This window comes from Typopeltis vanoorti, chromosome 17 (genome assembly GCF_054136105.1).
Source record: "Typopeltis vanoorti isolate ZY-2024b chromosome 17, IOZ_Tvanoo_1.0, whole genome shotgun sequence".
NCBI lineage: Eukaryota > Metazoa > Arthropoda > Arachnida > Uropygi > Thelyphonidae > Typopeltis > Typopeltis vanoorti.
In genome coordinates this window covers 6,537,242-6,550,576 of record NC_143565.1, presented here as the reverse complement: position 1 = coordinate 6,550,576, position 13,335 = coordinate 6,537,242, and the positions used below count along the sequence as shown (strand labels likewise).

The 13,335-nt window shown below is 36.2% G+C and overlaps 1 protein-coding gene across 1 annotated transcript in view; it reads right to left on the bottom strand.

Annotated features, from left to right (window-relative positions):
- LOC150097114 (putative ATP-dependent RNA helicase DDX5) overlaps positions 1 to 13,335 on the bottom strand; it is a 226,691-nt gene that overhangs the window by 186,641 nt on the left and 26,715 nt on the right. Inside the window, exon 4 of the mRNA XM_090407103.1 lies at positions 622 to 755. Coding sequence (XP_090263229.1) covers positions 622 to 755 — 134 coding nt within the window. The remainder of the gene's footprint in view (positions 1 to 621; positions 756 to 13,335) is intronic.

Sequence of the window (13,335 nt, the reverse complement as noted above, 5' to 3'; positions counted from 1 at the left end):
TTTCACGGATGCAATGGTGCTGGTGGTTTGTTATCTGAACTTTCATTATCACTATTTGCTAAAATATAAATATCATCATTGTCACTGTCACTCAAATCTGATAAATCGGAAGGTAAAGTTTCTAATATATCTACTAATTCTGCCTCAATAAGAGAATGCTGCTGTCTGCTTGTCAAAGCCATTTTTACTAACCCTGGAATCGCCGCATCACGTGATCGCCTGGCTCCTATTGTAAAGGACGGCTCCGATAACATTATGCATGGTCTCATAATTTTTTTTTTTTTTTTTTTTTTTTTTTTTTTTTTTTTTTTTTTTTTTTTTACGAAGATAGTGCCACAAAGCAGACAGAAGCTTGAAAATTAGTTCCTTCTAATCCTAAGAGATGGCACTATAAGTGTGCTCAATTCAAATGCTTTCACAAACTAATTTAATGAGTATTACACATTGAAAGTTCAAATCGAGTTAACTCGATCATAGCAAGGTTGCCATTTTTTCCGTGCTCGAGTTAACTCTACCATAGCAGTTAAAGGGTTAATTATAAAGTGGATGCTTAACCGCTTTTCTGCTAATTACCCCCCCCTTTTTTTTTCTTAAACTTCAAAATACCTTAGAAATACTTACTGCTAATGTTTTTCCAGATCCAGTCTGTGCTATTCCTACCATATCTCTACCACTAAGGGCTATAGGCCATCCCTGCGATTGAATAGGTGTAGGGTTTTGATACTGCTGTTGCCGAACAACACTCATTACAAAATCTGAAAAACAGGTTTCATTTAGCTATATTAATATATAAATTGATAAATTATTTATGATCATTTTTTTAAGAAACAAAATGGTGCTACACTAAACTTGGATTTACTGCAATTAAAAACTAGAAATTACACTTAAGTAAAAAGGAAATAATGTATTTATTTAAGATAAGCAGCCGCCCTGCTTCAATATTTTTCAGAATGCTAAGCGATGGTAATTAAAATCTGATTCAAGAAACTTTATGGAAAAATTTTCTGCTCATTTTCAGCTGTATATCAAATACAGTACACACACAACTTTCCCATTAATGGTGTAATTTTCAGTTACAACTCGGGTAATTGGGAAAGAAGTAAAATTTAAAAAATTTTCATCTTTCTCTTCAGGTTACAAGGTAAAATTTACAAGCCATTTAATGTGTAAAAATTGAGACAAAACACATTAGAGCAATTACTTTATTTACTGTGAGATAAAATAACCCTCGATGTTTTGAACTTAATATCAAGGGTATCATGTGGAACACACACACACATATATATATACAGGGTGTTCGGGATAAATTTGACAGTTTCGTAAGGAAAAAGAAAATCTTCTTTGTATCTATTAAATTTAATGAATTGACAAAAAAACATTACAGGCAGAGTTAATTACAATACTATCAACAAGATTTACTCAAAATAACCACCATTAGCATCGATCACAGCTTCAATTCTGCTTCGGAACCTCGAACAAGCTGATGCTACAGTCTCCCTGGGAAGGGCCGCAAAAACTGTTTTAATTTTATCCATTAACTGGGCTTTTGTATTACTGGAAGTGCGATTGGTGTCTTTTTCAACTGCGCCCCATACAAAATAATCCATGGGGTTAAGGTCTGGGGAGTTTGGAGGCCAAACATTTGGACTGGTGAAGTCGTAGAAATTTTCAGACAACCAATTTTGACTTTTCCCAGAGGTGTGGCAAGGGGCCGAATCCTGCTGCCATACATACGGCCTACCATTGGCTACCCTTGTTATCCAGGGCTTGACTACAGTTAGCAACTCCACGAACAAAGCCCGAATTCCAATGCCAGGGTTCTTCAACACCTGTTCCTGCAGATTTGCGAGGAATTCTGCTGTACGAACGCAATCAGATCGTCTGCTAGGGATCTTTCTTCTTGCTACATCCTCGTAGTCACCATTGCAAGTCTCTAGTTCATGCCTGATTGTTTTTACTGTATTCAGGGAGCATTGGGCAGCAGTCGTAATATCCTTATTTTGATGGCGGGCACGAATCATCATGATACAAGTTATTCTCTTCCATGATTCAGGTGGGTTCCAGCTATCCATCCTTTCTGACATCTTGTATATGAATGAAGAAGGGTCCAAACTTTTAAATGAAGAGAAGTGTGTGTTAATACATGTAACTTACGGAAAAATATAATTAATTATAAATATGTCAAATTTATCCCGAACACCCTGTATATATGAATTAAAACACAAGCTATATCATAATATATTAGTAAGCTAAAGCATAACCGCTTTGTTAACCATTTACACTAGCCTACCCTCTGGTGAGGAAAAGAGTAAAATTTAAATTAAAAAATTATATAAAAATAATAAAATAAAAAATTTATTAATTAAAAGCAAATTAAATCAATTGCTACTGGTTAAGTTCTCTATAGTCCTGTTATCTTTAGGTTCTGTTTTATGTCCAATGACCAGGTTTTTTTGTGTTTGGAAGTTCTGCCATCTTGTTCTTCCTAGATGTATTTTTTTTTTTAATATAATACAGAATACTACAATAACTAAAATAAATTTAATTTATAATTCCAATATTTTGGCAAGGTCAAATTACTATTACTGGGGAATAAAAATCATAAGATACATGCTTGCAGGTGCTACACTAAGTAATGCCTGCATGCATCATGCATGTACATATCTTATGTTTTTTAATTCCCTGATAATGGTAATTTGACCTGTCAAAATATTGGAAATATTAAATTTATTTTAGTTAATGTAGTAGTCTATGTGTAATTTCCTTAAAAAATACAGCTATGAATAGTCAATGTATAAACTTTACCACCATATATTGTTTTTCAATTGTTGTATACCTGAATACTATACATTCAGGTGGGCAAACTGCAGCTTGCAAGGCATGAAGCTCCCAAAGCTACTCTGTGCAGCTCCCCGAGACAATATTGGTTTTCATTGCCATTTTTCCTAAACTTTTATATTAATAATCTATAGTAGTATAGTATATACCAATATTAGAATATTTTATTTCATAAATGCTTTAAAGATAAGTGAAAAACAGATATTTTGAAACTTTAAACTTTTAAATGGTACCGGTCAAAAGGTTTGTTAATGTCGATTTTATTATTGTATTTGGTTGGTAAAAAGTGTTTAGACATTTGATGGCCTTTGTCGCTCCAGCCAAAATTAGTTCCGAAAGTGACTACTATGATTGCTGCATTACCCACCACCTCCATTGCCTGGATGCGTCATCCATCACTCTTCATGCAGTACACACAAGTTACGCACTTGTGGTAGTAGCAGAACAAAATTAGTGTAGTGTAGATAAGTACTTTTTTTTTTGATTAATAAATATTGAGGATTAATTTTAGTGAAAGTTATAAAACCCTTGTTTAAAATGACTGAGCGACAGAAAAGTATAAAACAGATATACAAATAAGAAAAGAGAGTGTTTAACCAACAATGGGAGGATGATTTTGCTTTTACTGTTAAGGATGAAAACACTCTGTGTCTTATCTGACATACAATCATCAGCCACTTCAAAGCCAGTAATTTAAAGCGCCACCATGAATGTACGTAATCATAAAAAGTTTGCATCTGAATTTCCTCCTGAATCAGAACTGCAAAAAAACAAGATAAAACGTTTTGAAATATAATTTGGTCATTCAACAAAATAACCTATTTTCCCTCTGTAAGCAAAGTGATTTGGCTACTGAAGCTAGTTTTGTTAGAGCTTGGAATATTGCTCGCAGTAAACTACCTTACAGTGATGGAGAATTTGTAAAAAATAATATTAGTGATGTGATTGCAATTCTCACTCCAGAGAACTCAAAACTTAAACAGGCAATAGAACAAATTCCTATCTCCCGCCACACTGCTGAGAGACGTATTTCTGAAAAGTTCTACAATTGTATGTTTACTGCAGAGTGATCTGAAAAGCTGCGCTGCTTTCAGCTTAGCATTGGTTGAATTTACAGACATTCAAGATATCCTTCAGCTAGCTATATTTGTTATGTTACAAATGATGGAAAGGTAAAAGGAGAATTCTTAGACTTGATAAGCTTAAAGGAAACCACAACAAGTATTGACATCAAAAATGCACTTAAAAAAAAAAAAAGCTTTATTAAATGCTCAACTACCATTGCATAATCTTGTTAGCATTGAAACAGATGGAGCACCTGCTACTGTAAGTCAAAATACTGGCCTAGTTGGGCAGTTGACACATGATATCAACTATCCTGAATGTCTCTTTATTCACTGTATCAGTCACCTTGAGCATTTAGTAAGCAAACACTTCAAGTTTAACAATGTCATAAACTGTGTTTTAGAAATTGTGAATTTTTTGGACAAGTGCAAAAACACATCGCGAATTTAGAAATTTTATTGAGGAGCTCGAGCTTGTAGAAAAGTCAAGTGACCTTTCATTCTACTGTATTATAAGATGGGTATCAACTACCAATCTTTTGAATAAGTTTGTTGCTCTTTTTGAACCAATCATAGTTTTCATGAAAGAAAAGAAAAAGAAATACTCACAACTAGAAGAGCACGGATGGGTACAGGATCTGATGTTCTTTACAAGATATAACGCAACACCTCCAATATTTAAATCTGGCACCTCAAGGAAGGAACAAAGTTATTACAGAACTTGCCCAATCAGTTTTCAGAATAAAAGAAAGCTTTTTCAAAGAGATCTGGCAACAAAGAAATTTAAGCACTCTCCCAACCTTAAATTAAGAATAACACAGTCCAACACAATTTTTGCTGACTTTTATATGAGACTTATTTTTTACTAATTTGGGTGCACTGATTTCAAATATCAAACCCATTTTTCTCTATCACGTCAGGTTTTTCCTCTATGGCATTTTCTTTTTGCTAATTTGTAAGTTTTTGATAGTTTTACAGAGGCAATACTATTTAGAAGATCAAAAAAATCGATTTTTTAATATTATTTTCTGAAAGTATGTACTTTTAAAAATCTGTTCTAACTTTTTATCAAGAAATTCGAAAAATTCCGGAAGATATAGCCTATTGTTCAAAGCGGTGCGCAGATCAGAATCGGAGCGCTCACCACTCTCGCTTGTTAGTAAACGAATAAATGCATAAGAACCTGCAACGGCACGTACTGGCGCTTTGAATGCGAGAGAGGCTGATAATTAGATACATAACTACTTAACAATATTCATTAAAAATTACAAGAATATTTATAAAAATATAACAATTTTACTTACACGAGTTTCAGGGAATAAATTTTTGTTTGTAGCAATTTCTGCTGTGTGTTCTGTTTTGGCAATCCCTTTGAATACTCCAACAGTAGTCGGCCATCATGTGAGAATCCCATCTTCCTTGGTACCGATCTTCCATAGTTTTTAAGTCTTGATGAAACCTTTCGCCTTGTTCATCGCTTACAGTACTTAAATTCTCGGGAAATCTATCAAGATGACTGTATAGGAAATGAAGCTTTATGCTCATGTTGCAACCTAGGAGCTGGAAATTTTCAAGCATTGTTTCCATTAGATCTTTGTAATTGCACGCTTTTTTTGTTTCCAAGAAAATTATTCGCAGCCATCGTAAATGAAGTCCAGGCCTCTTTCTCAATTTTGTTCATAGAGTTGATGAAATTTGGGTCTCTCATTAAAGTTCTAATTTGCGGTCCATCAAATACACCAGCTTTAATTTTTTCATAACTAAGTCGTGGAAATTTTTCGCATATGTATTGGAAACAGTCACCTTGTAAATCTAAAGCTTTAACATACTGCTTCATAAGACCTAGTTTGATGTGTATAGATGGAAAAATGATTTTTTCTCTGTCGATTAAAGGTTGATTTATAACATTCTGTTCTCCAACATTTAAGGATATTCTAAGAGGCCAATGTTTCTGACTCCAGTGTTGGTTTCTAGCTCGACTATCCCAGAAGCATAGAAAACATGGAAACTTTGTATATCCTCTTTGAAAGCCAAGTAAAAAGTTCACCATTTTAAGATCCACACAGATGATCCGGTTATGGTCTGTATATTTTAATAACTTCGGAACCTTTTTAATGTCCTCATATGTTTCCTTTAAGGGGACTGAATAGCCAATAGGAATTGAGCCATATACATTCCCATTGTGTAGTAAGACACACTTGAGACTTCTGCTTGAACTGTCGATAAATAAACGCCACTCATTTGGATGATATTGTACAACACTCATTTCAGTTAGTAAACCTTACACATTGTTACAGTAAACAAACCCACACTCGTGTTTAAAATATTGTACAAGATTACTTTCCCTGCTACGATAAAAAGTTATCTTTGTATCTTGCTCCAGTAAGTTTTTTCATTTAATCTTGAAGCTAACAATTCCGATGATTCCTTTGATAGGCCCAAATCTCATACTATGTCATTCGATTCCGCTTGAGTAAAACGTTGTGGTCCAGAACTAGAAATTAAATTTTCATTGTCTAAATCAACGTCCGGGTCTTGCTCCTCAAGAACATCTGGCATATCCCGATCATGCTCGTTCTCAAGTAAAGGAAGTCCTTTATAAATTGGCATGACTATTTCATTAGAATGAGCAACCAGCCGAATTGCTGAGTCGAGATTTGGATACACAATTTTTTTCTTATTCTTCTTATTATAACCAGAAGTCTGAACTAAACAAAAATAGCAATCATCTAAATGATTTTTCGGTTCATGCCAAATCATTGTAATGCCAAAAGCTAATTTTTGGCGTTTTCCCTTACTCCACTGTCGTAAATCTTTTACACACGACTTACTTTATTTGGAGCCCATGAATTGTCCTGATCTGCAAGTTTTACGTCAAAGTATGCAAAGTACACTTTCTTAACGAAATCAGTGATATTTGTCCTTTGACTGGGAACAGTAAAGCTGCCGCAAATGTAGCAGAAGGAATCTACACTATTGGCACATTTTCGAGTAGTAGACATAATGTATTTTCTTCACTGCCGACTAACATGCAATTAACAAGACAAATAAAACGTTATAAGTGCTCATCATACTTTCACGATCGATTAACGATTGACTGATTTTGATCGTTCTTTGTCTGCTATAACACATATAGCATTCATTTGTTTAAGGCAGTTGTCATCGCCTACTTTTCATCACCTAAATGTATTAGGTCAGTTATCGGCCTCTCTTGCATTCAAAGCGCCAGTATGTGCCGTTGCAAGTTATTATGCATGTATTCGTTTACTAACAAGCGAGAGCAGTGAGTGCTCCGATTCTGATCTGCGCACCGCTTTGAATAATAGGCTATATCTTCGGGAATTTTTCAAATTTCTTGATAAAAAGTTAAGAACAGATTTTTAAAAGTACATACTCTCAGAAAATAATATTCAAAAATCGATTTTTTTGATCCTCTAAATAGTACTGCCTCCTTAAAACTATCAAAAACTTACAAATTAGCAAAAAGAAAATGCCATAGAAGAAAAACCTGACGTGATAGAGAAAAATGGGTTTGATATTTGAAATCAGTGCACCCAAATTAGTAAAAGACAAGTGTCAGATCAAAATCAGCAAAAAAAATTTTTTTTTGTTGGCCAGTGTAATTGCTTTCCCTGATGCTGAAATTAAACACAGTAAACTAAAACAATACAAAGGAAACTTAGCCATAGCCAAGTGAGCCGGTCTTGGGCATGGGGAGTAGGGTTTTTCTGACAGTTTATCTGGCGTTTTCATCCTGCAAGCAGACAAACTGATCTACAGCTGTAAATACTTAACCCCCCATGAGGGGGGCTCAACTCGCCCCAACAGGGATGGGGGAAAAGAGGGAGGAAACTCCATACGAATAAATAAATAAATAAATAGAGACAGAGTTTACTGAGCTGCAGGAAGATGTGGGTTTGAAGCTAGTACATAAAAGCTCATCTGTAACTGACTTTTGGAAACAAATCCCAGAAGCAAAGCAAAGTATCCCATCTTCAGAAAACTGGCTTCCGAATACTCTGTTTTTGGGACAACTTACTGCTGTGAATCTCTCTTCTCTGCAATGAAATTTGTCAAGTCGTGCTCTCCTCACTAACAGCCACCACCTCATTGAGCTTAAAACAGCTTTGACATCCTACCAGCCAGATTTTAAACTATTAACTGCACAAATGAAGACTCAATCAAAGCCTTCAACAAACAGAGATTAAACATATTCTTCTTTGGTGAGTAGGACTACTATATAGTTGTATTTTTTTATTACTTATAAATACAATTTTAAAATAATATTTTCTGCAGCTCTTGAACATTCAAAAATGTTCAAGAGCTGCCCAAAGTATTATATGTGGCTCTTATTACCGAAAAACTTGCCCGCCCCTGATATATATCTTGCAGATGGCCCAGCAATTCCAAGAGATGATGAATTCCAGATGCTTGGAATTCATCATCCCATTCTTATTGAGAATGGGATGATGAATTTTATTCATACTAAGTTTTGGTGTGATGTAGAGACTGGGTACTGTTCCAATCAATTATGTATATTTGAAATGCATAATCAGAAAGGCCTGTCTAACCATAATGAGAGAATTTAATGTGGCATTTGTGTTCATCTTACTGGAACAATATATATCATCCCCCATGCAGGGTAAATTTCAGATGCACTGGATTTGTATACTCCTGGGTGAACAAGGTGGGGAAGGTAAGCTTAAGAGCTAAGTAGGTTTTTTAATTTTGTGGATTTTTTTTTTTTTTTTAATATATGTTGTGCCCGTACACAAGAGGTTGGTTGATCAGCATATAGTACATTAGTACCATGTATGGGTAGTGGGTTGGGAGAGGAGGAACTTGTTTATATTTGATTTATATGACTGTAAATTGAATTCCTTGGGAAACACAGCAAGGGGGGAGACTGTTCCACAGTGCAGCAGTTGGAGGGATGAAGGAGGAGGATGAAAAGAAACTTGTTCTGTTTGTTTCTAGGCATGCTGTGAAGGGATGTTGAGCAGCAGCTGTACATGTTCCAGCAAGCTTAGTACTGAGTGGAGGAATTATTGATGATATTTCAGATGAGCATTTCCCATGGAAATATTTGTAGAATATACATATTGCAGAAACTAAACGTCTGTGCAAAAGTGGGAGGAGAGAGTTGGTACGAGATGGATCAATAATAAGTCTAACTGCTCTCCTCTGTATTGAGCCAAGCTTTTGGAGGGAGGTTTTAGAGGGCCCCCATCCCATATGTGGGAGCAATATTCAATAGCTGGGAAGATTTGCGATTTGCATAATGTTAACAGCTGTTCAGGGATGAAGTAATATCATGAGCGAAAGAAAAATCCTAGTTTTTTTGAAGCTGAGGATGCAACAGTTGTGATGTGTTTATGCCAGGAGAGGTTTGATATGAGGGTAACTCCAAAAAGAGAGATCTCAAACTGTCTGGAAATTTGGGTATCGTCAAAAAAGGATACTGGGAAAAAATGGCTCTTTTTTATGGGAAATAAGACAGAACTGGATTTTATTAGCATTGATATTGATGAGGTTACCTGAACCCCATTGGACGATGGCTAGATCAAAATTGAGGGTGATGGTGGTTGATGTTCTGTAGGTTCAGGCGAGTTGTGTAGGTAAGGTTTATCAAATGAAAGCAAGGAGTGTAATGTGCTGTCATCTGCAAAATTATGTATTGGGTTGGAGGTCAACTGAAGTAGGTAATTGATATATAGCAGGACGAGAGTTGGTAAGAGAACAGAACCTTGTGGAACCACAGTATTAATTGAATGGTGAGAAGATAGGGAGCCATCCACCATCACACACAGTGTGTGTCCAGACACAAAGCTGGCAATCCAACTAAATGATGGTAGTTTGCTCAGTAAACCTATGTGCCGTGACCTGGTCAAAGGCTTTGGAGATATCAAGTACAACCACTCAAGATTCACCAAACTTCTCCATGGCATTTGTCCAGAGATGGGTGACATAAGTGAGCAGATCCTCTGTTGATCGGCAGTGACGGAATACATACTGGTGGTCGTTTATTAGGTGGATGTCTTCAAGGTAGTGTAGGAGTTGGGAATTGATGATTTTTTCCATTACTTTAGACAGGACTGGGGTAAGTGAGATAGGGCAGTAGTTGGATGGCAGTGCCTTATCACCCTTCTTGGGAATGGGTTGAATATAGGCCAATTTTCAGTTTGTGGAATAGATTCCAATGGAGTAAGAGAGTATGTACGTACGTACGTACGTATACATACATATACATATACGTACGTATACATACGTACGTACTCTCTTACTCCATTGGAATCTATCCCACAAACTGAAAATTGGCCTGTACGTATAGGCCAATTTTCAGTTTGTGGGATAGATTCCAATGGAGTAAGAGAGTACGTACGTACTGGACTTTCTCCAATAATCCTCATCTCCCTGAAAACCAGGCGACCAAATCTGTGTATAGTAGTCAATATGTGGCCTGATCAAAGCCTTATACAGGAGAACTATAACCTCTTTCCCTCTGTTGGAATGCTCTTATAATATTAGCAATGTGACCATTAAACTTCAAGTTTCTGTCCACATCACTCCCAGATCTCATCTCCTCTGCCTCCTTCAAAATTTCTCCATTTATTGTATACCCTGCATCCCAAACTTGCCTATCAAATTTCAAGACCTTGCAGTTTTCAACCTTAAACCGATAGCTCCAACCATTTGCCCACTAGCATAGTCTATTCAGATCCTCCTGCAAGATCACAATGTCTGCTCTACTTCTCATATCCCTACCCTACTATGCATCATCAGCAAACTGCTGCATATCTCCAATTAAGCCAGTCCCAATGTCATTAACTTACAACTTAAACATAATGGTTCCAAAACAGATCCCTGCAGCCCCACTAATGACCTTCCTCTTCTGGGATACCACTCCTCCACAACCAACAGATACCTATCTGACAGCCAATCAGCTATCCAACTTACTAGTCTCTTATCTAATCCCATCTTCAGTTCAGCAACCAGCTTGCCATGTGGCTGCATATCAAAGGCATTTGAAAAATTCAAGTACACTACAGTATATGAATCTCCTTTATCAAGTGAGTTTGTCACCTTGTTATGATATATAAGCAAATTGCTGAAACATAACCTTCCCTTAACAAAACCTGTGATGACCGTCATAAAGAATACTGCTATTCTCAACCCAGTTCTGAATCCTAGTCCATCCTAGTCCTCACCAACTTCTCTAGTACCTTAACAATAGTCCCATATAGATTAGTATATAATTTGTAGCCTTAGTTGTCTACCCCCCCCCCACCATTTGTGAAACAGAATAATTTTTCCCACCTTCCATTTGGGATTCATAGTCACAAGAGTCATGTTAAATAGCTGCACCAAACGTGCCATTAATTTTGCAAGGCATTCCATGAAGACAAATGGCAATTTACTGTCAAATCTTACTGCCTTGTTAACATCAAGTTTACCTCATTCACCAGTCCCTCCAACTACACCATACATTCTACACTCCTGGTGCTACCTTCAAGAGGATGAAATACACCGAAACTGATTACTGAATAATTCAACTACATTGCCAAATTAGTACGAATACAGGCAGGTTTCTTGGGGATAAGGAAGCAGTGGAGAGGATTCAGAGGCAAGTGATCAAGCAAAACAAAACAAAAAATCATCTATCGCTGGACAAATGCCATGTAGAAATTTGGCAAATCCCAAGTAGTTGTGATATCTCTAAAGCCTTTGACCAGGTCTGGCACAAAGGCTTACTAAGCAAACTTCCATCATTTGGACTGTCTCAGGACTTCTGAAGATGGTTTGCCAGCTTTCTGTCTGGATACACACTATGTGTGATGGTAGATGGCTCCCTATCCTCTCACCATCCAACTAATGCTGGGATCGCACAAGGTTCAGTTCTCTCACCGACCATCTTCCTTCTGTATATCAATGACCTACTTCAGTTGACCTCCAACCCAATACACAGTTTTGCAGATGACAGCACATTGCACTCCTCCCTCCCTTTCATTTGATAAACCTTACCCTACACAACTCACTTCGACCCACAGAACATCAACCACAACTTCAATTAATTCGGACCTCCAAGTCATCCTCCAATGGGGCTCAGATAACCTCGTCAACTTCAACACTAGTAAAACCCAGCTCTGCCTTATTTCCCACAAAAAAAGACCCATTTTCCCCCAGTATTATTTTTGATAACACTCAAATTCCCAGACAAGATGAGATTTCTCTTCTTGGAATTACCTTAACATCAGGCGTCTCCTGGCATAAACACATCACAACCATTGCATCCTCATCTTCCAAAAAACTAGGATTTCTCTTTCGCTCAAGACATTACTTCACCTCTAAACAGCTGTTAATCTTATACAAATCACAAATCTGCCCAGCTATCGAATACTGTTCTCACATTTGGAGTGGGGCTCCTAAAAGCTCCCTCAAAATGCTTGACTCAATATACAGGAGAGCAATTAGACTGATAAATGATCCATCTCTTACCAACTCACTTCCCCACTTTCACATAGATGTTTAGTCTCTGCAATTTGTATATTCTATAAATATTTCCATGAAAAATGTTCACCTGAAACAGCATCAATAATTCCCTCCATTCTGTATTAAACCCATTGGAACACGTATACAGCTGCCACCCAACATATTTTCACGGTACACCTCGAAACCCACAGACCAAGTTTCTTTTCCTCCTCCTCCATCCCTGCTACTGATGTACTGTGAAACAGTCTTCCCCTGATGTATTTCCCAAGGAATATAATATACGTGCTTTTAAATCGAATCTCAACAAGTTTCTCCTTTCCCAAACCACTATCCATATATGATACTAAAGTACTATAGGTTAACCAGCCAACCTCTTGTATATGGGCAAAACATAAAAAGATTGAAAAATCCCAAAAATGTCTGTTGAATAAAATCTTGTGGTATAAAAAATAATAATAATAATTATAGTTATTTCAATATTTGTGATTCTATGGAAATTTTTACAATATCAAATAAATTCTACAGCATTATCAAACTGTTCCTATAATACTATTTGAGAGGTTTAAATTCATATCAAAACCTTTCAAAAAAAAAAAAATAGTAACAGAAATGGTTGAATGAAACTTATTTTGCTATTATCATCAGACAGCAAGGAACTGTTTGGCAAGGACCACCCATTCATCATGGATGATCTTTAAAGTGCAGACATTAAAAAAAAAAAGAATCATTTTTTATTCTGAAACAAAAATAATACCAATAAAAACAATTATTATATTTCATATCAAGACCTAAATGAATTAAGACATTTCCCGTCAGTTTTCATGCCTTTAAACTTTACTGCAATTATAACTGAAGCACTTCTAATAAAGGGTTGGAAATATAAAACAAATTATGTTAAAAAATGTGAAAAAAAAAAATGCAATAAACATTTTTAAACTGCCAC